The sequence below is a fragment of the Falco cherrug genome, chromosome 6 (genome assembly GCF_023634085.1).
Source record: "Falco cherrug isolate bFalChe1 chromosome 6, bFalChe1.pri, whole genome shotgun sequence".
NCBI lineage: Eukaryota > Metazoa > Chordata > Aves > Falconiformes > Falconidae > Falco > Falco cherrug.
In genome coordinates this window covers 49,228,084-49,253,943 of record NC_073702.1, presented here as the reverse complement: position 1 = coordinate 49,253,943, position 25,860 = coordinate 49,228,084, and the positions used below count along the sequence as shown (strand labels likewise).

Below are 25,860 nucleotides of genomic sequence, written 5' to 3'. Positions count from 1 at the left end.
TGTCTGAGCTGATGTACATCAGTTCAGAGAGTTTACAAGTGGTCTTTTCTTATTACTCTCAATCTAACTTCAGTGCCAGGTTTCCAGAAAGCAGAGTAGCCTCATGAATTCACCTAAGAAGCCAGACTGGGATGTGAACCTGTGCTGTTCACAAAGGCCCCTTCTTCAAGGGTCACTGCCTTTGGGCAGAAATATTGCACAACATGCAGCTAATGCAGCATCTTCCCAGGACCAGTGTGTTTTTTGCAGACACAGATGAAGAGTATGGAAGACTTTGTGTAACAGTGATTCTTCTTGTTTCCTATTCTGCACTCTTCTGTTAGTACTTAATTGCTCAGAAGCCTAGAACACTGATAAACAGTGTTGAGAGTACCACATTGTTATTGGTAGTAAGGATGGGTAAAGTACAGTTTGCCAGTATTCCTTCCATATTTTCCATATACATAGAAACTGACTTAGTCTAGAATTTGCTATATTCCAGATTTTCGGTTTAAGCAAGTTGCGACTGTACTCATTCCAAATGTGTGTGGGTCCGTGGAAAGCCAGAGTTGAGGACATCAGCAGTTCCATAACAACCACATGTTTTTAAGCACTGTAGATAACATGCTCAAGTCATGAGCACTTGGCCAATATCAGTATTGACACTACAACTAATTAGTGCATATTCATCTACTTGAACTAGAATCTGTTGTTGCCCTTCAGGTCAATAATGATAGCAGTACTATTTGGAATGTAGAAATACTTTTGCATTTCAAAGAGAAGGGATTATAATGATTGCATTTTAGGTAGTGAATGGGAAGACGAGTAGCTCTGGTTGAGATAGTAACAAATGCAGACAATTGTCCTGTTCAGATTCTTGAACTTCAGTTGAAATTTGATCACGCAAAGTGGAGAGCAATCTCGTCTCTCTCAGATGCAGAGGAGAGTAGAGTGATGGTACTTAACATCTTTCAGGTTGTCAATCCATAGAAATCATGCATTTAGCATATTAAAATATTTACTTCCTCTTCAACTATGGCATAATGCTTTCTAGATTAGTAAGATTTTCTAGGTAATAAGGGCTCTGCATCATATTGGCTCCTTGAAATTCCTTAATTTGTGAATTAACAGCATCTCAAAGAACCTTTTGCAGAACGTCTACTTATTGTCATTGTATTTACTGTATAATGCTAGGTTTCTTCTCACTGTGATAAAATTGAAGCCAAAGGAGGCCTTCAGCTACTACAGAGGATATACCAGCTACGTAAAGATTCAGCAAAAATACAAAGGAACATAATTCGCATTATTGGAAATATGGCTTTGGATGAACATCTTCATTCATCCATAGTACGTGCAGGTAAAAAGAAACCAAGTGTGAGCAGTCTGAATGTCAGATTTCTGTTCTAAAATTTTCAGAGGATTTGGTGCTTTTGTAAAATGCAGAGGACCATGGTAGTAGTGTGGGATTTATATGTGGGGGTGTGGGGAGGTGGTGGTATTGTGTGGGGTTTTCTTAAATACAAAAAATATAGACAGTTTAGATGGTGTTGATTACAAAGTCCTGTATGCTGTCTAGCCAATATGTGTCAGTGCTACAGAGGTCTTGTAAGTCTGATGGACGGTGAAAACTTGGACTTGGTTGATATTTGGTTCACAGTACCGGCAAAGATCTTTTGAGTTTCTTACTCCTACAGCTAGCTCATCTACCGTGTAGATTGTTGTTGTTGGTGGTGGTTTTGACTGTGCTTTAGTCCTGTAAAGGAACAGACCAGCTTGCAGTCCTTACCTTTTGGAACAAAGTGAAACATGCTTTCCTGCCCTCCCTTGTTTCATGTTAGGCTAGTAACTTCTGCTAAGCTTTGCTCTGATGCCCACTTTTTAATACCTCCTAAGTACCACAATGAAAGTTCTGTACAAAATAAATAATTCCCAATGTTTTATTAGAAAAGAATTAAAAAGAAAAATAGAAAACATCAATATGCTGTTGTTTATGGCTGGGCTGGTGTCTGCTTCTTAAATGCAGTGGACATTTTTAATCTCCCTCTTGGAAAAAGGAGAAGTAGCAAAGATACAGGGAAAGACTGTGAGGGTGATTAAAACTTTGGAATGGCTGTGGTACAAAGAACAAATAACTAGACTAAGACACCAAGTATGGAAAAAGTGACTGAAGGAGAGTATGATGGAGATGACATACAGAAGGCAAACAGGGAATGGTCATCAGCTGTTCATAATGCAAGAGCAAAGTTCTTGTACACTGCATTTTTTCCATACAGTGCATGACCAAACTAAAACATGCCAGAAAACATGGTGATTGTTGAAGACTTAAAAAAACTTTGAAAAGTGATTAGACAAATTAATGGAAAGAAAAATCCATAAAGCTCTACACACAGAAGCTAAGTTGATTGCAGAAAACTGAGAGGGTATAGTGGAGCATCAGCACTATATGCTTGCCCTTTTATTGCTCTATTCTTTTATTATTCTGCAACTTTGATGACAGCTCAGTTTTGGAGAAAGACAGCTGGACTACAAAGGCCTTTGGTCTGAGGTCTAGCACCATTCTTATATTCTTATGATTTACTGCTAAAACCATACATGCAGAGGAAGTGATCATAACAGAAGAGTCAGCAGCTCCCTGGGGCAGAGCTCTCAGCACATATGGAATTTTAGACAGTGAACTGGACTCCAAAGATGAGCGGTCGGATACTGCAGGTCAGGAGTTGATACGACATCTCTTTTGCTGGATGATGTATCAGAACCTGTAAGGACCTTTTCCTTTGCAAAAACTGCTGGCACAGGCAGAGGAAGAAAAGCAATGACACACTGTGTGGTAGCTGTAATGGGGTATCTGGGTGCAGAAGGATTCTAAACGTTATTTTTGACTTTTCATCTTGACTCATTTAAGAGCCATGCAGAACCAGAGACCTTGCTAGTTTTAATTGGGCTAGCTTGGCAATCTTTCATTGTATTTGGAAAACTGAAAACAGATTTTAGATAGTGTGCTGCTTAAGCAGAACTTGCACATTGCATGTATTCTGCTTAGATACGTGTTTTAAATACATAATTATTAGAAAAATAATTATAGTTCTCAAAGGTACTAGCATTTGAAGAAAATTCACATGTCAATTCATCCTTTTCCTCAGTCTACAGTGAACTAGCTATCTTGAATTAGCAACTTAGTGGCTATGCAAATAGCAACATACTGTATATGATTTTGAAACAGTTCTCATGAAGTAAGTTGTTCCTTATTTTTCAAATCAGCCTCTATTTGAAAATCTCTCTTCAAAGTCTTTCCAAGTTTTATTTATGAACTTGACTTTAACGTAATTTTGAGTTATAGACCACTCTTGCTAGCAGCAGCAACATTTTTCAGGATTTTAAAGAAACAGAGTATGTGTGTGTATGCATAAAAGATATTCCTTTGCATTTCTCAGTAGACTATGACCATCCCCATCCATGAATAAGAAACTATATTTTACACCTTAGGTGAAGTATTATAAAGTGTCTTGTTTTTTGTTGAAGGAGCTATGACTTAAAATCTTATTGAGGGTTGTATCAAAGATTTCCTTCATTAATTCTCTTACATTTCTTAGATGTAAATAGTATACTATTTTTAGAATAGTGGGGATGTTTTAATTCGTTACATAGTTTTTCACACACTGGATTTTAAAATTAGAAATGGTTGTACTCTCACAGCAAGCATCAATTTTTCTACCTGCCATTCCTCCTGTGCATTGTTTTCTATGTCTGACTTATGCTTTAAGCTTAATTTTCTCTCTGGAACATTTAGTTTCTGTATCTTTCTTGTATCTTACCTGCAGAAAGAGACTTGAGATCTGTTCTCTGTCTGACAACTGCACTGACCTGCTGATAAACTTTCTTTTTCTTCTGAGAAGACATTCTGCAGATCATAAGCCGAACAGTAGTAAAATACATTGCCCCCTTGCCAGTCTGGATTTTTGATTTTGGAGGTTCCACTTATCTAGCATTGGCTTTCCTGCGGTAAAGACAGTGGACTGAAATAATTTGTTTTGATGTTACCGTTCTCAAGTTTTAACATCTATTTTCACAAGTATAGTTTGAAGGATGATGTTTCTGAATTCTTTTGTTTGGATGAGGTTTCTATTAATTAACCTGCCACTTTATTTTTTTTTCATTGTAGGTTGGGTTTCTGTACTTGCTGAAGTAATGAAATCTCCACATGTTATTCAGTCTTCTCATGCATCCAGAGCTTTGGCTAATCTAGACAGGGACACAGTGAAAGAGAAGTATCCAGATGGTGTTTATATCTTACATCCACAATATCGTAGCAGGTAAGGCACAAGGAGATACTGCACGTGCTGTACTTGGAGTGACTTGCCATACTGTTCAGTTACAAAACTTTGGAAGAGTTGACATCAGAGTGCTGCTGTACTGATGTCACTTGTTCCTCCTGTTCTTTGGTAGGTTGAGAGGACTGAATTTAGATCCTCAGGTAGGAGGGCAGAAGGGGTCAGAGCAGTCGATAGTCATGAAAGGAGTATTATTGTACTGCATGGAAAAATCCAAACACAAACCATGAGATGAATTACTGCTTTGCATGTGTTGCAACCATTTAACCTTTGCACTCACTGTCTTGGGATGCAGTGGCTTATAAATATTCTGCTGGCAGCAGCACATGTTGGCCTAAGATGCAGTAAATTTACAGCTTCAGCTGCTTTTAATAGTGATCGTGTATCTGGGACTGAAGCAGTCTCCAATGTGGCATGTCACTCAGTAGCAACTGTTCCCTGGGCCAGTGGTGTTAGTCAGGTTACAGTGAAGATGTAATTTGATGATAAAGTCGGAACTACCAAGCTGCATTAACAGTAGCTGGGGAGAATGTTGTTTTTCATTGTAGGAAAATATGAGTTGCAAGGTGGATACTTCCCATACCTTTTTTTATATATCTCTCTTTTTGGTGGATCCCTCTTTTTTTTGTGTGTGTGTGTGTGTGTCTTGATCTAGCTATCCTTTTTGAAATACCATGCAATGTCATGAAATGCTGTCCAGAAGATAAGAAATCACATATACTGTTAAAAATAATATTTTGGCATCCCTTAGGTTAGAAGCTCTGCATAAATTTAATATGTACTACCCATTCCTTATTCTGTCTCAGTCAGCCCATCAGAGCAGACATCCTTTTTGTTCATGGTCTTTTGGGAGCAGCATTTAAAACCTGGCGACAGCAAGACATTGACCGGCGTTTGGATAAAAAGGCTTCAGAAGGGGAAGAGGACTATAGCCAGTGCTGGCCAAAGGTAAACAGACAATAACATTTTCACATGTGGCTTTTGTTATCTCATTAATGACAGCTGTCCAGGGGATCTAGAATTACACTGTCCGGTAGTTCTCTCTTTTGAATCGAATTACTTGTAATCTGTTATACAAGGAGCACTTTCCAAGTGCCTGATGTGTTTTTGTTGGCAAGGTGAAATTTTGAACATGTTGTTCTTGTGAAGGAAACCCCCTGCTAAATTTAGTGCTCTCAGATCATTCTCCTGCTAGTGAAAGGGGGGGCAATGGCCGCTTTCCCATGCGCTGGCTCTCCCTCCCCGCCCCATTATTGCTCAGAAAAAGATTTTAAAATTTAAATTACGTTTTAAATTAAGTAACCTGTCTTACATAGGTGTCTGAGTACCTCAGTTTTTGTAGATTGCTAATTAAATGTTGTTGGTAAATAAGTAATTGCTGCTTCAAGCAACTCACGTTAGTATAACCACCGAAGTAGCTCTGTAAAACTTGCAACTGATCGGTCCTGTTGGTGGTCGTAGTAATTCTTATTTCTCCCGGGAGAGGGCGCTAGGAACGCACGATTCAGTAATCCATCTTCATCCCTGGCCTACTTTGTGGCTTGGCAACAGGCTAGAGTTCACCAGCTTGTAATAAAAGAATAATAGTCTATGTATAAGATGTGTTTGGGGATTAACTGAAGAGCAAAAGTCTTGCTTGATATTGTCCCCATAGTGGTATCTTTGCTCCATTGCTGATAAATTGCCTGCGCTTCAATTATAAGCTCCTTTTGGTTTCACTTTTCATTAATTTAGACGTGGCTGGCTTCAGACTGTCCTGCCCTTAGAATCATATCTGTGGAATATGACACCCATTTAAGTGATTGGAAAGCAAAATGTCCCGTTGAGGCTCACAGGTAACAAATGTAGTGTCTGCAGTTTGGAGGGGGGGGCAGGAGGGAGACCTGTAATGCTGATCCTTGGGATCGCCTGGTGTGAAACAGTAAATTTAACTTTTCCTGTTGCATTTGTAAATCAAGTTTGGAAAAAGATTAGGTATAGCCGTGGTATGCTTGAGCTTTTTAACCTCATGGTGAACTACTTGTGGCAACTCCCTATATTCTTGCAGTCTGTTCTGCTTCCTGTTTAGGGGAGACACTAAATTATGCTATTAGTTGACATAAATATAACATCAATTCTGTATCTTAAGGGGAATATTTCTTAAACTTAAAATGATCCAATAATTCTTCATAAGCACAGCAAAAAAAATCATTGTACTATGACTTTATACTCATGAAAAATAAAGCATATGGTTTTCATAGAATTGTTTAGGTTAGACAAGATCTTTAAGATCATGAGTCCAGCCGTTAACCCAGCACTGCCAAGTCCACCACTAAACCATATCCCTGAGCACCACACGTACATGTCTTCTAAGTACCTCCAGGGGTGGTGACTCAACCACTTCCCTGGGCAGCCTGTTCTGATGCTTAATAAACCTTTCAGTGAAGAGATTTTTCCTAATATCCAATCCAAACCTCCCCTGTTGAAACTTGAGGCCATTTCATATTGTCCTATTGCTTGTTACTCGGGAGAAGAGACTGACACCTACCTCGCTACAGCCTCCTTTCAGGGAGTTGTAGAGAGTGATAAGGTCCCCCCTGAGCCTCCTCTTCTCCAGGCTAACCCCAGTTCCCTCAGCTGCTCCTCACATGACTTGTTCTCCAGACCTTTCACCAGCTTTGAATCATGGAAAAACTTAGGAAAAAGTAGGAAAAATTTCTCCACCAAAGGGCTGTCGAGCATCAGAACAGGCTGCCCAGGGAAGTGGCTGAGTTGTCATCCCTGGAGGTACTTAAAAGATGTGTAGCTGTGGTGCTCAGGGACATGGTTTAATGGTGGACTCGGCAGTGCTAGGGTAAAGGTCAGGACTCGATGAACTTAAAGGTCTTTTCCAACATAAATAATTCTAGGAGAACTTTTTTCCTGTGTCTGTCTGGAGTAAATATAATGCAAGAAAATTTGAAAAATAAACAAACATATATTTCTTTCTTTATTTTAAGATAACGTCTTTTTCATTACAAAATGGAAAAATTACATTACCTGCTAATACGGTCACCCAAGCATAGTATTTGATTGGTTTATAATTTGATATGGATAATTAAAAATGAAAGATACTGAAGGTATCTGAAAGATGTACCAGTAGAATCACAGCTTTATGATTGCTCCAAGTGTGTAGGCTCATTCACTGTTTCAAAAGTGAATTTTTGTGTGCCCCAGCTATCCCAAAGCCTATTGTTCAGCTGAAAAGACACATTTGAGTATCCTTTTCATATGTGTTATAAAAGCAATTTCCAGTGAGAATGCTGAGAACCAGTAGAGATGAAGTGAATTACTTTGCACAGTGGTTGCCCCAATATCCTGATGTTTTCATTATCCAAGGGTCTTCTAAGTTTGATTCTTAGCACACTGCAAGTAGTAACAACATTGCACTTTCAAGCTCGATAGGGAATTGGCATTGGTTTTGTTTTGGTTGTACTGCAGATGCCTTTTCAACCTCTAAGGTGTAGCTTATCCTTTCTAGAGCTCAGTCTCTTCATTTATAAAATGGAGATTATTGTGCTTTTGTACTATTGCAGTACGAAGTACTTAGAGATTGTTGTCTGGAAAGTATAACAGACATTATCTGTGATTTTTTTTTAATGTATTGGTTGATCATGCACTTAGTTATTAAATTCCTGTACATTGCTTCACATTTTGAGCGTTGTTTAGCAAAGTACGTTTTTGTCAGATGTTAGGTATATTCCTGTTTCAGGGGATAAAGGTCATTATGGATTGATGATGCTTTCATAAAATGAAAACATAATTTTGTTACAATGCGTAAATGAAACTTATCTAAAACTCCATAAAAAGATTTGTCGAACTAAAGCTGAAGGGAGTAGTGAGTGAAACTAAAATAAAATTTTCTAGCAAGATCAAGAAATTGAATTTACCTCAATTCCTGTTGTACTTGTGAAGCCAACCTTACAAATGTTTTTGGCATTTTTCAATAAGTAATCAATGTTTTATGTACCTAAATCACTTTCACAAATGTGCAGCACTGAGAATTCTTTCTGTTTTAACATTGCCTTTTAACCCATCATGCTTGCGTGTGTTTTTTCTTTGCAGGAAGTCCATTGCTTACAGGAGCAATGAGCTTCTTGACAAGCTCAGAGCTGCTGGGGTTGGAGACAGACCTCTGGTGTGGGTATCACATAGCATGGGTGGTAAGCACTTTGCCTGTTTGATATAAAGTATTTATTTGCTGTTATATTTCAGAATAAGCAGTTAAACAAATTCAGTCTGAAATGCAATTATTCAGAATAGTATATCTAAAAAATTTGCAAAGACCTGAAAATGGAAAATAGATTTCTGCTTTTTTAATGCATTATATTCAATAGCATATACATTTTGAAAGGATTTATGTTGCTGTTTATTTTTACTGTGTTGATTTAAAAACACAAAAGCAATGAGTTGAAATTTATGTGAATGGGATTTCAGAGGCAAAATTTTCTCCATGATCAGGCATATAGTAAATGCCATTAGCAACACTTAAAGCAAAACAAACTTGGATTTGCATCATTCATGGGCATTTTATTTTAATGCCTCCTTAGGTTTTGGTTTTTTCAACTTAGTCTTACGTATTTGACAAACTAAGGACTAATCAGCTAAGGCAAGAATAGGGTTAGTTGATTCATAGATAATAAGCATGATCATTGTTTTCACAGCAGTTTAAATGCCTGCATTAATTCAGTTTCTGTTGCCAGGTCTCCTAGTCAAAAAGATGCTGGTGGATGCTTCCAAGAATCCAGAAATGGATAAAATTGTAAACAACACCAGAGGAATCATATTTTATAGCGTACCTCACCATGGTTCCCAGCTGGCTGAATATTCTATAAATGCCAGATATCTTCTTTTTCCGTCTGTGGAGGTTAAAGAACTCAGCAAGGGTACGCTCACTTTGCTACCTTCTAACAACAGGGATCTATGCTAATCTGTTCGTGATGGTTTTCTTATCATGCTGTCAGAAAAAGCTGGATAAAAACAACAAACCCCTTTTTATGTTTTGGGCTGTGTGTTGAATTACTGTAAGTAATTCTGAGTAGCTGTTTCATTTGATGGCAGAGGCGAGGGGAAAAAGTGAGTCAGAAAAAGTTTATAGAAGAGTTTTGCAGGCCATTTAGTGATGTGGTGGGTGGTATGAAAACAACTCAACATGTGCTGGACTTCAGACTCTTCTAAACAAATTCCACGCTACGCAGAAATAAAGAGTTGTTGTATATGATAGCTGGAAAAAGGCATTACAAGCAAAATGCTACTCCTTTTTGTACAGCATTGATTTTTCCAAAACATCTCTTTAGGGATGCAGTCTTGCCAGGCAAATGCTATAATCTTATGTTCAAGACAACTTTGCCAAAATTTTGTTGCTTTTTCTCAGATTCTCCCGCCCTGAAAGAGCTGAATGATGACTTCCTGTCTTTTGCCAAAGATAAGAAATTTTCAGTGCTGAGTTTTGCAGAAACCTTACCAACACACATAGGCAGCATGATAAAACTGCACGTCGTACCTCTGGAATCAGCAAGTAAGTCAAGTAGCCATTTAATTTATTTAATTTATATATAGTCATGTAAGCATCAATAATGAGGAAGGATTATAAATGCTATGGTGGAAAGACCATAAAAAAAATAATCTGTTACATTGTGGGATTTTTTGTTTAAACGTTTGGCTGAGTTTAAACTATAGTCTCCCTGCTGAGATTAAAGGCAGTTACATTTATATCTTAGAATGGCAATTGTTTGGTTTGTTTTTTCTAAATGCAAGGAACACTTGCTTATTGAAAAAAGCAGGGTGGACCCTGGTCTAATGTTACGCTGTTGTAGTCCTTTCCTCTGTAATTAGGAGTAACTGTTGTTTATCTTGCATACATAGGCTGAATAGTATCTCAGAAGCTCCCACAAGTTCCAGGTATTTTCTCCTTTAAAATATAAGAAAGAAAATTAGTAAATTGCTAATGGAAGGAAAAAGTCACAAAGTTGTTTTTCAGCTTTAAGAATCTTTTATCCTTATCTCAGGTACCCAAGCAGTAGAGTTTGCCTTCTGGAGAGTTCCCTTCATCTTTTTGCCTTTTGTAGGAAAAGGGAAAACCAGACACTTCTTTCTTTTGCTTTTCTTATGGGTGTTGAAGATAGAGAATTTTTTCAAATCTGGTATTTTCAGGTTTTCCCTGAGCAAAACCCTCTTCTGCATTGCCCAAGGTACCTGTAAGGCCTTGAACAGAAATGATTCCTTTGTTGGGTTTTAGATCAGGCTTTCCACCAGCTAAATCCACTAGATTAAATGCAAGGCTAGTTGCTCTGAGAAAGGCAGACTATACATCCCTGTTCTCCTGAGTATTTCAGCAGTATTTTTTCAGTATGTCTTCTCAAGAAGCAGCTGTTTGCGGAAATGTTGCTGATGCAATTTTATTGGCAAGGACCGAAAATCTGGACATTCATTTTTTTTTTAATTTAACAAAATAAAATGAAAAAGAGGGGCTGGATAACAAAGTGCACAAATAAGCACTGTGCACTTACAATTTTCTGGTCTATTTCTCCTCATCTAGAGATGACACACAATGTTTCACGTGAGCTGTCTTGAAAGCCTTTAGAGGGTACATGATGGTTCCATGTCATGGCACTCATTTTGTTCAAACCCCGGGTTGACAAGTGCTACGCTCACTGTTTCTTACACACGTTTGGGCATGTGAAAGCAAACCTGCATCCTGCTCTAGTGTCACTTTACATGGTTAAAGATACAGAGTTCCAAGCAAAATGGAGAATTTCTCAGGAGGTTGAGTGAATACATAATGAACTGGAACGTGGCAGTCACAGCATCCTAACTGGAAAGTTCACTACTAGTGATAGCTGTCAGGAAAGACTAAATGCCATAGTGCGCCCCAAAATCAGTAGCTGAAAATGGGATCCTTGTATTCTACAATTAAGCAACGTAAATTTTTCATTTCCCCAGAACTGGGTGTAGTGATTTGTGGCATGTTTCAAGTTCGTTCTAGTCCCATTTTTAATCTCCACATCAAAGTATTTTTATGAGGGATATGGGCAATTAGTGGTGATCAGAATCTGGATACCCCAGATTAAACTCTATCCCTGTTGATGTCAATGCTTATGCTTCAGTCTCAAGTGCTGGTAAATGAAGTTTTCATTCTTCAAAGTTTTCTACACGGAGAAATGAACATTTGTGTGTTCCCAATAAAGATAGTAGAATTCTAACTTAATGGTTTACCAGTTTGAGTTTTGTAGCAGTGTATAGCTCTATCTGACTTTAGCAGCGTGTATTGATGCTTTTAGTACATTAAAAAACAATGAAAGCAAAACAGTTAAACTGAAGACAGGAGAAGTTGCTTCTGAAATTGAAATTGCTAATGCAAGGTGTGCTTTTCAGTCTAGGTGATCTTAAAACTTTGGTAGTTTTTTTCTTTTTTTTTTTTCTCCCCTCTCACAGAATTAGGAATTGGAGACCTTATTCCAGTGGATGTTAATCATCTAAATATTTGTAAGCCAAAGAAGAAGGATGCTTTCCTGTACCAACGTACATTGAAGTTCATTCAGGATGTTTTAGCCCAAGAACTTGGCGACTGAGTTTTTGCCATCCTTGGCTGCTTATTTCCTCTATTTGGTGTAACACAGTAAGTTCTTCTCCTAACATTTATGAAGGGATCAGCAGAACTACAAAGATGTTATATCAATAGTATCTGCTGCTAAAACACTTTTCAGTAGTACTTCTTCAACTTATTTCTGAAATGTATTTAAAAAAACCCACAAAATGAAGTCCTATAAACATGGCAAAAAAAAATGTGTGTTGGCTTAGAGTGGCCATGATCTGTTAACAAAATCTGTGTAAATTCTCCAGCAATTTGGCTTGGAGGGGACAGGGATTCGGTGAAGAGGAGTTTTGCTTAGTCTACAGATATTGCTCTGGAGCAACACAGCTGACTATGGAGAGTGCCCAAGATATCTTCTTTAACAAAAAAAAAAAAAAAGCTTGCCCTGGAGGTAGGTGGTCTCATTAAGGTAAAAATACACGTGGGACTGAAGTCTTACAGAGAGGATCAGAAGCAATTAACTGAGGTGGTTATTTGTTGTGTCAAAGGGGAGAAGCAGCATGTGGCTGCCTCAAAGCTTTGGTTTACTGTCAATGTGAAGTAGTCTGACTGGAGCCTGGAGAACTTTATCCAAGTGAATGAAGGTAGGATTTTGGTCTAGCGGCCCAATTACAGGAGTTTTTGTAATTTGCCTTTTCATTTAATAGACCACCCAACTTTGTCAGTAAATATGCCATCAGTTTCCTGCATGAGTTAGAGATAGGTTGGTAGATTGTCTTGCGTAGGCAACTGTAGTTGTTTTAATCTGTTTGTATAAATTAAAACAGAAGAAACGTTCACTTTCTTGTACATTTCTCTCCTAATCTTATCAATTTATGAGATTGCTTTCTTTAGGACAGTGTGCATCTGGTCAGACTCAGGGCAGTTCCGTGCTTGTTCATATGGAAGATACAGAACAGAGGCTTAGCTCCTGCTTTACTCTTGGGACATACCGAGAAGATGGTACATTCAAAGCCCTGGCTCATGTTACTCGTTTAGAAACTTTTTCTTTAGGTGATTTAAAGAAGAGCATTGAAAATGCTCAAGTGGAGTAAGACAGATGTAGGCCCTGCCAAGAAAGCTAATGCTTAGAGTTTAGAGCTCAGGTAGAGAAAAGTAAAGCAGGAAAAAATTCAGGTGATCACAAGGTCCCACCAGAAATGCAGAATATCCCAGATGTTTTGGTTTCTTGGGGCCAAGTGTATCAATTGGTGTAGATGTAGAGAAAAACAGCAGTATTGTCCGATTTCAGTTTATGTTAAGGATATTGTAACAGAACGGATAAAAAGTAAGTATTTTTAGGGAGACAAAAAAGAAAAAAGGCAGTGCTCAGTCTTTTTTTTTTTTTTTTGAAATCTTAGATAATTTGCAATGTAGTTAAAATTGCAGCACAGACTAATTGTGGTCTCTTTCCTTCCTTTCTTTACACCCCCAACCCTCTCTGGAAACACAGGCTATGATCAGGCTATTCTGCTGTAGCTGACTGTTGGTTAAATAAGGCCCGTCTTGATGACAGGCTTAAGACACCTCTTAGCATCAGTTACGTGAGATGGATCTAGTATTACTGGCCTTGAAGTTATGGCTATGGAAGCTACCAAAGAGGTGGGATGCACCTTGCAGTTCTGCATGGGCTTGGTGCAGGCGCCAGTGGCCATCGCAGTCCTGCCAGGTCCTGAGGCCACCTCAGCTGCTCCCACCTCAGAGCACTCCAGCCCAGGAGGACACTACATCTGAAAGTACACTTCTGGAAGTTGAGCCTTGACCTGCTGGAGTTGCGTAGTAAAATTCACAAGAGCAGTGCAGAGAATGTACAGCACTACACTGGCAAAAAGAGCATTCCCCCCCCCCCCCCCCCCCCCCCAAGACGTAGGTAAGAACACTGCATGGTGGTATTTCAGATAGAAAATTAACAGAACAGTTGTAACTTCGAAAGAGGTTTATCCTTTTTATACTGTGCTTAAACTTCGGAGTGTAAATACATTAGAACACTTTGTATTCACAAAGTAGCGGGTATGTGGAATTCATTGTGAATAGACAAGACTTCTGATAACTGAATGCATATTTAGTGTGGCAAATCCTGTGTTGATTTTAATAGAATCCTTTGGCTTACAGGGATTCAAGTCAATGGCGTTACACATTAATCTCTAAATGCATCTGTTTTGTTACTGTAACTGGAACTCTTGAGGCAACTTTCTCCTTTTTGTAACTGTATGTATATATGTGTAACTTTTAAAACTAGTAATTGGGGGGGTGTTGGGCTTGGGTTGGTGTCTTGGTTTGTTGTTTTTTTGGTGGGGTTTGTGTTTTTTTTTTTAATATAGTAATGAAACGTGTTTTTAAAAATGTGCTAGATACACCACAAAACGTATTAAAGGTGAATGATCTGCCAAATGAATACTCTGGATCATGGTCACTTTTGTTAAAGACCTCCTTTTTTTGTGTGTGTGATTGTCTCACGCTGGAAGAATTTAATGTTTACCCTTCATCTTCAGCAAGTGGCAGAGTACTGGGGGGTGCAGCTGGTCATTGATGTTTTGCCAAACTGAACAATTTTTCCATTGTGCTTTTGGATTTTGCCTCCTAAACTGTGTACAGACATTCGTTTGAGGGACAGAAGGTCTGTTGTGTAGCATCCATGTCTGCTTCCCATTAGAAACTTACACGTCCATGCTTCTCTGGTGTCACATTCATTCAGAGTAGTCCTTTATGTAAATTCTTAGGTCTCAAACTATGCCTTTAATCCCATCTAGCAGGGGACTGAGCTGCAGATGAGGCTAGCAGTTATGTGTGGATTGTCTGAGAAGATGGTATTTAGTCTGCATTGTGGCATCCAAGACTAAAATAGTAAGGCAGGAAGGCAGGACTACAAGGAGTTTGTCAGTCCCCTTGCGCTTGTTGTCCAGCTCTCCTGCGTAACCGTATTGGTATTTCTAGCAGCAACAGGCATCAGGTTTTTCAATTGTTGTGATTACAGTAGTGCAAACTGGCTTTCACTGTGATTGTGCTCCGTGGTGCCAGGCGGAGCTGCTAGCTAGAAAGGAGAAATTTTCCATCTGGTGAAAATGGCAATTCTAGACAAAAAGAAAAAAGCAAAAATATTGTTTTGTCAGAGTATAAATTCTACTCTGGTTTTGGTTCTTTTTGTTTCAGTGATCACCCACCTAAAAAAGCTAAATTGGGCAGTTGCTATACCAAGGAAACCACTTTCTCACCCCAAACGTGAGTGCAGCAGACCAACCAGGATGCCTGTAGTAACTTTAATTTGCTGTACTACAGCATCCTGGGCAAGCTCCCATGGTCTTAGTCCCTTGCCAAAGTCTCTCACATTAAATAAGCACAAGACACATACTTGCATCTGGTAAATCATTCATACCTGGCTTCACAGTCAGTGTCAACAATTTTAAGATTTCAAGGTGCTGGGTTCACAACACGAAAAATATTACGGGATAGCCACTCCCAACCACTCATTATATGGCCCTCAAGGCTGATAGCTATCACTGAGGATACTGGTTTCCATTGATGATGTCCCAGTGAGAATGGGCAGCAGACCTGAGGACAGAGCCGTGCTGTGGGTTCCCTGTGGACATCAGGTAACGATGGTTCGGGTTACTTGGCCTCTTTTCACATTGTGGCAGGGCCCAGCTTAGTCCTGAACGAGAAGGAAGGCATCCCTGCCTCCTGCAGTCTGAGTTTTCTGTACTGGTTTCATAAACACAGAGCAAGTCTGGCCCTGCTTTGCTTCTCCTGACCATTAAAACTAGAACGCGGGTCACAAGCACCCGCCTCTGAAAAAACACTTGGCTGGGGTGTTGAGCAGCAGTGTGGAAGATAATATATTGAGACAGGAGATTTCTCATTCTTTGCCGTAACCTTTTCTGCTTGACTGTCTGTTCTTTTCCCTTGATTTGCTGCAGCTGAAGAGTACATGCTGTCACTGATAGTATAAACCAGCTAGCTGCTGGGATTCATGCTTTAATGGGCAGCTTGCCACATACATAGAAATAAGATAAAATGCTAAAGGCCAGATACTTCTTTTATTCAAGGAGAGTAATAAAGCGGATTTTATTTGACTTGTATAAATCCAATTTAATTGGCTTTCCTGCTAACACTTTCATTAACATGTAAATTAGCTGTCCTAGAGCTGTTAATTATCTTTGCAGAAAATGTTGGCTATGGTCATATAACGTACTCTTTCTTTTTTACAGCTCTTAATGTTTTATACTGAAATATGCCCATAAATATTCACTGTATTTTTTTTTTAAGAGGAGGACAGGAGTCTAAGGCTCTGTGTCATCTTGGAGGGAAACAGCTATCTCGCTTCAGCATTATTCACTAGCCTGCTACCGTGTTAAACTGACACTTCAGAAGCTTAGTACTGGGCTTTATTGGTTTGGCCTTTGAAGGTTTTTGCAATTTTTTTAAAGTGTCTGGCAAACGAGGGAGCAGAGGAGGATGGCAGGTGCTCAGACAAAGGCAGCATCCTCTCCTACAGGATGTCTCGTGTTCAGAATTTGGCACTGGCAGTGAAACAGGTAGGCATTACAAGTAAGAAAATGGCTGAATTCCCAGTTTCCAAGAAGCTGAGAACAAGCCAATTAATTTTCCTACAGGGAAAAAACCTGAACCTCTGAACTTTTTTAATGCATCTTTTCTGCAAAAAAAATCTGAAAACAAGAGGGTTTTTTCAGCTTCACCAACTGCTTAAAAATGCTCTGTTTCCTTTAATAATAAAAGATCTTGATGCTTCTCTTGTCATGGTAACTTGTTAAGTTGCAATCTGTTTATCGCTTTTAACTGCCTGCTTTGAACAAATGGCATTTGTCGTGTACAGTTTTCCTGCGCAGGCAAGGCAAAAGCCTGCGCAGCTAGAGCAAGTAGCAGACGCGTTGAGCACCGTGGATTATCCTTGTCAAAATCTCGGGTGTCTGAGAAGCACGGCTGCCGGCTCGCTAACGAACAAGGAGTGACTTCATTGTGGAGATCGTCCGCTTTGAGCTGAGCAGCAGGACTTCATGAGCCAGCCCACTGTGGTAAGTGACCTATAGACTCGCCCGAAACACTTGCCCTATAGGCTGTGGTGGAACAGGGAGTAAGTGTAAGGGAGAAACAAAACAGGCACGAAGGATTACTTGCCTGGAGTTTCTGCAGTGGCTAACAGGGGCTGCTTCCCCTGGCTGGGCTGTCACGGAACCATTGGACATGATCGTCTTTCAAACCTTCTGTTTGCAAGAACCTGCAATGAACAGATTATGGTAGTTAGTCTTACTCTGTGCATTGCAGCTGCCTCCCGGCGGCACCCCTGTGTGGCTGGATGCACAGTGCACCTGAGCAACAGCCGTCTACAGCACCGCGCGCGAGCCTTCACTTTGTCCTCAGTCTTAGATGCGGTGCCCGGGCCTGGTGCTGTTTCTTAGCCTTCCCAGCTCACGCTCTGTGATCCTACTGTTTTTCAGGGTTGCCTGGCCCTCTGCTGCAGCATGCATTTACCACAGCTGCTGAGGTGGCTGGGAAGCACACGGCAGCTCCTACCCCGGTACAAAATAAACAGACTGCATAGCTGAGGATCAGCAGAAACGCACAGCGAGAGCAACCAGCCTGGTGGCCAAGCTGAGCTTTACTGCGAGTGGGCAAACTCATTAGGCCGTAAGCGACTGTTCCTCTCCGCAGGAGGGTTCCGCCATTCCCAGTCACGTGTGTGTGGCTCAGTTTCAGGATGTAACACAGCCTGCGTTGCACATACTGTGCATAAACTTAGGTTCCAAGACCAGCTCTTTCCTCATCTGCACTGTGGAAATAAGACTGGCAATGGCATTTTCTTACTACGAAGCAGAATGGGAACAGGGACACAAGTACTGAATTACTAAACTCCCCTTAGCATAAGACATGAATATGCTAATGACCGATGTCAGCAGCGGGGCACGACTATTCCCTGTACTCCCACAGTATTTGCACAGGTAATATACAAGCAGCCTATAGCAGTTCTTCAAAAAGGGGCTGTCACTGCCCACGTGCTCTTGCAGTGTGAGGTATGGTGGTTGGCACTGACTTGCTGTGAACAAAACCCAGGGTGAGTTCTGGAACCTAGTGGTAGAAAACGAACTCAGGAGGCCTTTGATCTCGTTGTAGGCTGGAGCCATGTTTTGAGAGGCTACCCTGGCCTTCCAGACTCGTGGAGGCATGTTACTACAGCGCCAGTAGCAGCACAGCGCTTGGAAGAGGTCTGTTGTAGTATGGGGCTTTGCTTGCCTGTCTGGAGTAAAAACGCATTTCTTGCTGATGCCTGGGCACCGCTTCTCATGGTTCTGCTTTACAGCCTCATGGTACACGCCTTTCGTTTTACTTTCAACGCAGGAATGAGTTTAATAAGTTAAGTACTGGGGCTAACACTGCAGACTAGTTAAGAGCTACCAGAAGATACCGTCTAAGCCTTGTTTCCACAGCAGAAACTTCTGTAGTAGAACAATATCCGTGTTACTGCAGTTATACTGCTGTATATTCCCCGTTTGGATGTTTGTTCCAGAATAACTAGCAGTCAACTATTCAAGATAAGGGTGCTTTATTTCAAGTGAGAGAAATAGATTAATATATGTAGATTTCAGAGAAAAATGTTTTTCGTGATGTCTTTTTTCCATACCTCATTACATGTTCTTATGTATGATTTGTACCTGAAATGAAATAAAACATCTTAAGGTAGATTAATAAAAAGAAATAACTTAGAATAAAGAATGTTTCAAATAAGCTGTAGATAATGTTAGGTTGTATATACTCTATACACTTCCCTCCAGGGGCAGTATTTTTAAACATGACAATGAAATGTAGCATAGGCAGATGATCCTATTTCCTTAAATAAAAAATCGTTGTGCAAAAAATTAATTTTTATTTTGCATCATAATTGTGATTTCTGCAGGAGCATTAAGGGGAAAAAATCTTACAATTCTAAATCAGTATTTGGCTTCAAGGTATTTTTGTTTTGTTCTAAGACAAGCAGTTTGTTGAACCCTTCTAACAGTGCACTGCTGTCTTCGTCATCGCTAAATGTAACCCAGTGACTGAAATCTTTCAAGCTGGGGTGTTTAAATTTTTCTGGAGTGTGTGCTGGAGAAGTGGCTGATGTTGCCTGTATGGAAAGAGGGCAGGAAGAATCCGTGTCCAGGTCCAAAAGATTGGTGTTCTCTGGAAGGGAGCTGCTATCTGAGAGCTGTGGATGCTGGCCACCTGGTACCGGAGGGCCCTGAAGGTTAGCCATCAATTCTGTGGCATTTGGTGCCAACTGCTTCGTTGTGTTGTTTTCTGGGCTGGCAGAGGATGCAGGAGCAGAGACAGCAGCCTGCACAGCGACACGAGCATCCTGAGCTTGGGAGCAGCATCCAGGATTGTTGTTGTTGGAGTTGAACATTAACCCACTAAAAAGTGAGTTGTCGCTGCTCTGTAAAACTTGCAGATGAAGAGCTGCAGGAGCAGACTTCTTTCTTCGTGGTGGCACCTTTGGGGCAAAGGAAGCGTTGTGGGGAGGCAGTGCAACGGCCTCAGCTGTGCTTGCCGAGGGGGGCTGCCTTTCGCTGCTCCCCCTGCTCTCCTGGGGCTTCCCAGGTTGTGGTGTTCTGGGTTTAGGTACTGGAGTAATCCTGGTCGGACTAAGAAGAGCTGTGGCTTCTAGAGCAGGCTCTGGCAAGCCAAAAGGAGACTGTGCTTGGTCAGATTGTTCTTCTGTAGGCATGGCCTGAGGGGGAAAAGGAACAAGAAATTTGAGAACAAAAATGTCACTCTGAGTCACTACTAGTGCTAGTCTTATTGGTGGCGTTACTGAGAAAAGCTGGCAGTACTGGAAGAAAAACAAGCAGTACAAAGAGGAGGCTTGACAGCCTGCACTGTACCTGCTTGGGTCTGCTCTCACGCATCGTACCTTGGACCTGTGTTCATTTACAGAGTCTTGTATGAGGACAAGGACCCTACAGCCTGTTTGCTCCCTGTATGAGAAATACATCTCTTCCATGTTAGAACTTCGCTCTGGGCCAAATTAACAACAGTTCTGAAGAGTTACTTATTCGTTACATCTCTCTGCTGACTAGTACTATTTAAGTAAGAATGCATAGGGAGGGCTAAATAAATAGGGAAGAAATTCTTTACTGTGAGGGTGGTGAGGCACTGGAACAGGTTGCCCAGAGAAGCTGTGGATGCCCCAGAAGTGTTCAGGGCCAGGCTGGATGGGGCTCTGAGCAGCCTGGTCTAGTGGACGGTGTCCCTGCCCATGGCAGGGGGTTGGAAGCAGATGATCTTTAAGGTCCCTTCCAACCCAAACTACTCTATGATTAGTACTAGCATATATTCACCAGTTATAAATACATAAATAACCAGAGCCCAGCTTAGTCCAGGAGGGCAAGAGCTGCTTCAGATTTCTCACACTTTGTGTGACTGAATGAAAGCATTTTAGTTCTTAATAAAAATATACAGGCTTTTTAATGCAGTCAGAATATTTAGTCAGTATTGCATGATGTCCCCTGCCACTTCTGTCTATATGCTGTTGTTAAGTTACCTACATGTGCTTGCATGCTTTTTTAATGATAGAGGTGGATTGGGTAGAGGTTTTCAAGTACACTGCTCCCATCTGAACTCACTCAGATGGAGGAAGGCATAGAAGTCTGAAGGAGAGTCAAACTGAAATAGATACATTCCTGCAGGAGATCTCATATCACTAACTAACATCCCGCTCTGCTCCTTTCAGGAGTGCCCTGGGAATGGCAACAACATAAACAAAATAAACAGACCATTCCTTGTTACAGAATGTTTAAGGAAAGGGCATGCACTGTGCTGTGTGGGGTTTTTTTTCTTTTGTGAATCTGCTAAGTAGACATGGCACAGTCCATTATAAAGGATGAATGCCTTTAGAAAGGAAGGTGAGGCAGGAGTCCTAACAAGTTAGAACAGAGCTTCCTAGCAGAGGTTCTGTCAAAGGAAGAGTATAAAAGGTTTTACCTGTCTTTCTCTTGTACTTAAAATTGCTTTCACCATTAAATAATTGGTTTAACAGCTGTAGAGGTAAAGAACTATTATCTACATTGTAGAGACCTGACAGAGATTAAAACTTGAACACCTACAGGTTTGTATTTTTAAGAACCTGAACTCTTGAGTAGAATCCAGAATTCAAAGTGAAAGGCTGAAACAAGGTGTGTGAGAAAAGCGAGATGTCTCTGAACAGCATACTGATGAAGAAACTGCCTCAGATCATTACAGAGCAGACCAGTCATGATCTGGTCAAAAATAAACGCTGTGATAAAGGAATGAGTCTTAAATCCTGACAAGGTTTAGACTAACCAGAAGAAAAATAATGAAGTCTAAGAGAATGGACTGACAAATAGAAAAGCTGGATACGGCTGAGTAAGGAACTCAAGGCTCTGTTTCCTTTCAGATCTTTCTTACATTTTTATGCCTTGGTGACTACAATACACGGAATCATTTCGGCACCTGATGGCTAAGAATGTTAAACGACAGGATCTCATGCAAACTGTTTAACAGCCCACCCCTCCGGCCATTGGTCACACTGTGTAAGGGAAGCTGGGTGCACTTTGCAGTAGCTATCGTACATTGTCCACCTTAACTCCGGTCCTTTGTAGAGGTACTGACTTCTTCGCAGTTGGAACTTTGGGTGGTGGGCGATGGGGCACAAGCACTGGTCCCACCTGTGACCCTTGAAATGATGCTGACTTTGTGATGCTGGGAAGAGGCTCAGGTTTGGTGAACATCTGGTTTCTAGTTAGAGCAGGCTTTACTGCATCTTCCTGTAGTCCTGAAAAGCAAAAACAGATAGTGTCTTGGCCTGATCAGAAGATAGCTTCAAGATAATTTCTTTCACAATCATGCCTCCAAAATGTGGATACCTAAAGGGCCGGCTCGGGCCAGGAAGGTAGGTTTTAGAAATAAAGAGAGACCTTTGCAATCCTGTTACATTTGTAAGAGGCAGTTAGGGAAAAACTCTCCTATCTGAAATAATTTCATGCCAAACCAGCAGTGCTGTGCCACCATTTAGCCAAGTGCAAAAAACACTGACTGGGAGTTCGGGAGTACTGGAGTCAAGTCCCGAGTCTCCTTTTGCCCTAGTTTCCTTACCTGGAAAATCTAGACGATGACACCAAATGCATCTTGTAAAGTACTTTGGAAAGAACTGTAAATGCCAACTGGTGGTACAGCAGAAGGGAGTGAAAGTGATGCTGACCAGATTAGTTCCCTTACCCACACTGAGTGAAATGCCGAATGTGAATTTCAAAATAAATGAAGAGTAAACCTAATTTCAAAACCAAATGAACAGAACTCTCCGAGGAACAAACATCAAGATGCCTTTATGAGATTTCTAATTAAATCTGATTATTCCAGACTGCAGTTGCTCTATTTACAAATGAAAAGGGATGTTTTTCTCTTAAACTGAGAGCCTTGCAAGCTCAGGTAGCTATCTCAGAGTCATTCTGCATTCTTTCTCATTCATACAGCATCAGCAGAAAGACTGCTTGCCACCCTGGAGGATATACTCACACTGCCTACGTTTCAGTACCTAAGCTAGTTTCCTGCTCTGACTTGCAAGAAGCTCTCTTCTCCAGGGATTAGAGAGCGAGCCTAAGGACAGAGTAGCCTTTTAACTTAGCTATTCAAGCTGAAGCGATGCAAGCTTCTATCTAGGTTACAACTATACTTGCTGGCCAAATGTGAACAGAATCCAGGTTATTTCTCCCACAGTTGTATTTATTCTCTAGTTCTGCTTGGAACAGTGAGCATTCACTAAATAGAGCAGCAAATATCCTTTATGCAACTCTGAGCTAACACAGGCACCATCAATTTAGTAAGATCCCATCTTTTATCTTTTAATTTTTCAGACTAAATCTAGACATAAATAACCCAAGGTGCTGCTCGTAACAGGTTTTACAACAAAATATACAGCTTGAGTCATCTTGGGGAAAAAAAGTTAGTATTATCAAAACTGACAGAGAACACCAAGTACAATCTTGCAAGAATGTGTATTCAGCGTTCAGGTGAGTTTCTGAATAGGAATACGTGCAACTGGGCTATGATGGGATGGATGAATACACCTACAGTTTTCTTTATTTAAAGATTTTTAGAAATCAGAAAGCTGTGCTTACCCCCTTTAGCTTCCATAAGACATCTAATAGCTTCTTCTGCTTCCTCAGCTGTGGTGGTTTTGATCTGCTTGACATTGTAAGGTTTACTTATTCCAGTCCGGACTTTAGGCTTTAAAAAAACACATATAAGAATGAGTAATTTTGAGAGAAGTGATTTTTCTTGTACACCTGTAATCTTGCAGCTAAGCTCAAGATTACAAAAAAAAAAATTCTGGTTTGCCAGTGGCTATTCAACGATCTATAAATACTACAGAAATGGTGCGGAGTCTTTTGGCAGATACTACATCTTTGTTACCAGCTGACAGACAGGCCAGTGGCTTACTGCCACAGCTAGTCCCTTAGCCATCCCTTGTTCAATACATTACGGTTCTTATCCAACAAGACAGGAGTCGGGAGGTGTTTCCACATTCTGGTCTCTGTCTCCTGACGTGGCTAGAAGCCTTGCTGGCTATAGTCAAGACTTCGTCTGTATTCTGGGCAGTAGCATGGCCCAGCAACAAAGAGGTTTGAAAAGAATTAAAGTGTATTAACATAGTGTTGAAAATTCAGGTTAGCATCTGTCAGAAAGCAGCATGTGGAATAAACAGTGCCCTGGTCACGCACCATTCTCTTTTGCCCTCTTTGGCCTTTCTAATTCTTGGCAATTTAATAATGTTTTCCTGGTGTCTAGCAGGTCCTACAGTCTAGTATTACAGTACAAGAAGTTCATCTTAGCATTTCCAGCTCAGGCCTGTGGTGGCCTTCCCTCCTTCCTTTCATGACAGGTGTAGACAAGCTAAGTGGCCGCGCTGAATGGCAGAACTCACTGGCTGCTGAGGGGCTCCAGGTAGCAGTTTTGCAGTTGCCAGGATGGAGCAGGTGGAGTGGCTTCCTGGAGAGAGGGAACCATCTGAGGGGGACTTTTTGCCTGATGTTGCAGCTGAAAGCAGAATAAAAATGGCTTTTTTACATTCAAGAGCTGATAAAACATTTTTTCTGCAATGGAGCAAAACCAATGTGCTCAGAAATCGTTTGTGATAAATAAAAAAGACACTATCACCCTCCCTTCTCCTCCAGGGACAGACATATTAGGCAAGACCTTCTTCCTGGAGGACACCAGGGACCTTGAGTCCCTCTGCCTGAGTGCCAAGGGCCAGACACTTTAATCTAGGAGGAGTGATGGGCTGAACTGTTGCTCTGAGGTGAAAAAAAAAATCTCAACACCGAATAAAATGCTGAAATGTTGAACTGTTTCAGGAAGCAGTTTCCTACTTAGCCTTGCTTTCATTTAATTAATTTAATAACCTCAGCTGAGCACTGCATTCCAGGCACAGAAATACAGACACTGGTGGTGTCGCTTCTGTGCAACAGACTCAGAACTGAATGGGAATGATCCCAAAGAACTCATCCTCCCGCAGTGAGTCTGACAGAACCTTTAATTTAAAACTGGGAAATATACACAGAAGAGAGGCTTTTGGGCTGCAAGAAAAACGTGATGTATAGCTTGTGTCATACAGAAGGCAAAGATGGTTATGCTGATCTGGCAATTAGCATTCATCCAGAAGTAGCCATAAAAAGCACTGATGGCATCTCAGGTGGGTAGAGCTTAGGTAAAGAGCGTCACTTCCCCTCTGTGCCTCACAGAAAATCGTAAGTCACTTTGCATTTCTTTCAATAACCACAAGAGCAAGAACTGCTTGCAAAGCAGAAAAGGACAAAAATGAGTCCAGAATGAGTATTTTATCAGAGCTTTTCAAAATGAAGGCTACAATTAAGTCAGAAGCAAAGAAAGTGTAAGAAAACAGTGACTTCAGAAGTCAGCAGGCATAAACCCTGATACTTATTTTTATTGCCACAGAGTGGCTGGTCAACTCACTAACCTGAGTGATGAGTTAGTATGAAACATATGGGCCATTCCATCCTCACTAAAGGCATTTTTTTGTGGAGTATGTCATCCTAAAGACAAACTTCTCCCGTTGCTAATGGCAGCCATAGTCAGACTGAAACAGACCGGGAGGCAAGTACCTCAGCAGCCCGACATTCCAGAACAAGGTATTACTCACTTTGTCACCCTGAAATGGCAGGCAAAACCGTTCAGATGGGGCTACCACAGCATTAAAAAAGGGTTAAACTCACCAGGAGGGGGAGGCCTCTGTGGTGGCTGAAGTGGCCGAGACCTGGTAGGAATGGAGAGAGACCTGCTTGGGGTCCGGCGGTGGCATTCCCCACTCGCCTCCAGCTCCTGCTTCAGATCGGCCAGGTCTGTATCATCTAGGGAAATTTTAGGAAGGATCTGTATTAGATACACACTGGGTGAGACACACCAAATCTGAGTGGTCAGGACAGAGGCCAGCCTCAGCCAGATGACATGGCTCCTTTCATACTGTTCTGCTCTCCCCAAAGGTCTCCCTGCTCCCGCTCCAGGAAACATCTACCCTTTTGTCAAATGCTTCTCTCTCTCCTTCTCCAGCATTTATTAGCTGTTTGCATCTGATTTCAGGGTTACTAGTCACCTTGTTAGATTCTGCGCTTTTCACAGCCAGATTTGGTGGCAACCTGCTCGCGTTCAAACTGTGTCACGGCAGCCACGAGGAGGCCAGTTCATGTCAATCCCTTGCTCTTACTTCCTGAACACAGGAATTCTCTCTGAGGGTTAAACAACTGAGGTACTCACTCAGGAGAACTGGGTTTGTGCCAGAGAAAAATTCCTCTGAATGGCTCACTCATCACATCTCTGCTTTTCAGCAACATCACCTAACAGGTACGCTTGCCCCAATCTGCTAGCCCTTGCCTGCACCTTATATGCCTAGGTAATTACACAGTCTTTCATCCCATCTAAGCCTCTCTGACAGCTGGA

At 41.0% G+C, this 25,860-nt stretch overlaps 2 protein-coding genes across 10 annotated transcripts in view; one reads left to right on the top strand and one right to left on the bottom strand.

Annotated features, from left to right (window-relative positions):
• SERAC1 (serine active site containing 1) overlaps positions 1-14,293 on the top strand; it is a 29,882-nt gene extending 15,589 nt beyond the window's left edge. For 4 of the 5 annotated variants that reach the window (XM_055714356.1, XM_005433652.4, XM_055714357.1 and 1 more), the window contains 8 exons: positions 1,174-1,336; positions 4,139-4,289; positions 5,114-5,255; positions 6,042-6,142; positions 8,391-8,488; positions 9,029-9,211; positions 9,700-9,843; positions 11,760-14,293. In XM_055714356.1, coding sequence (XP_055570331.1) covers positions 1,174-1,336; positions 4,139-4,289; positions 5,114-5,255; positions 6,042-6,142; positions 8,391-8,488; positions 9,029-9,211; positions 9,700-9,843; positions 11,760-11,896 — 1,119 coding nt within the window. In that variant the 3' untranslated portion in view covers positions 11,897-14,293. Of the gene's footprint in view, positions 1-1,173; positions 1,337-4,138; positions 4,290-5,113; positions 5,256-6,041; positions 6,143-8,390; positions 8,489-9,028; positions 9,212-9,699; positions 9,844-10,190; positions 10,211-11,759 lie in introns of those variants that run through there. The other variant, XM_055714358.1, reaches the window with a different exon arrangement.
• Positions 14,294-18,437: 4,144 nt separating this feature from the next.
• Positions 18,438-25,860, bottom strand: part of SYNJ2 (synaptojanin 2) — a 71,814-nt gene continuing 64,391 nt past the window's right edge. For 4 of the 5 annotated variants that reach the window (XM_055714351.1, XM_055714353.1, XM_055714355.1 and 1 more), the window contains 5 exons: positions 25,140-25,274; positions 23,831-23,943; positions 23,025-23,133; positions 21,480-21,682; positions 18,438-19,618 (listed from right to left, as the gene is read on the bottom strand). In XM_055714351.1, the coding sequence (XP_055570326.1) occupies positions 18,827-19,618; positions 21,480-21,682; positions 23,025-23,133; positions 23,831-23,943; positions 25,140-25,274 (1,352 nt within the window). In that variant the 3' untranslated portion in view covers positions 18,438-18,826. The remainder of the gene's footprint in view (positions 19,619-21,479; positions 21,683-23,024; positions 23,134-23,830; positions 23,944-25,139; positions 25,275-25,860) is intronic. The other variant, XM_055714352.1, reaches the window with a different exon arrangement.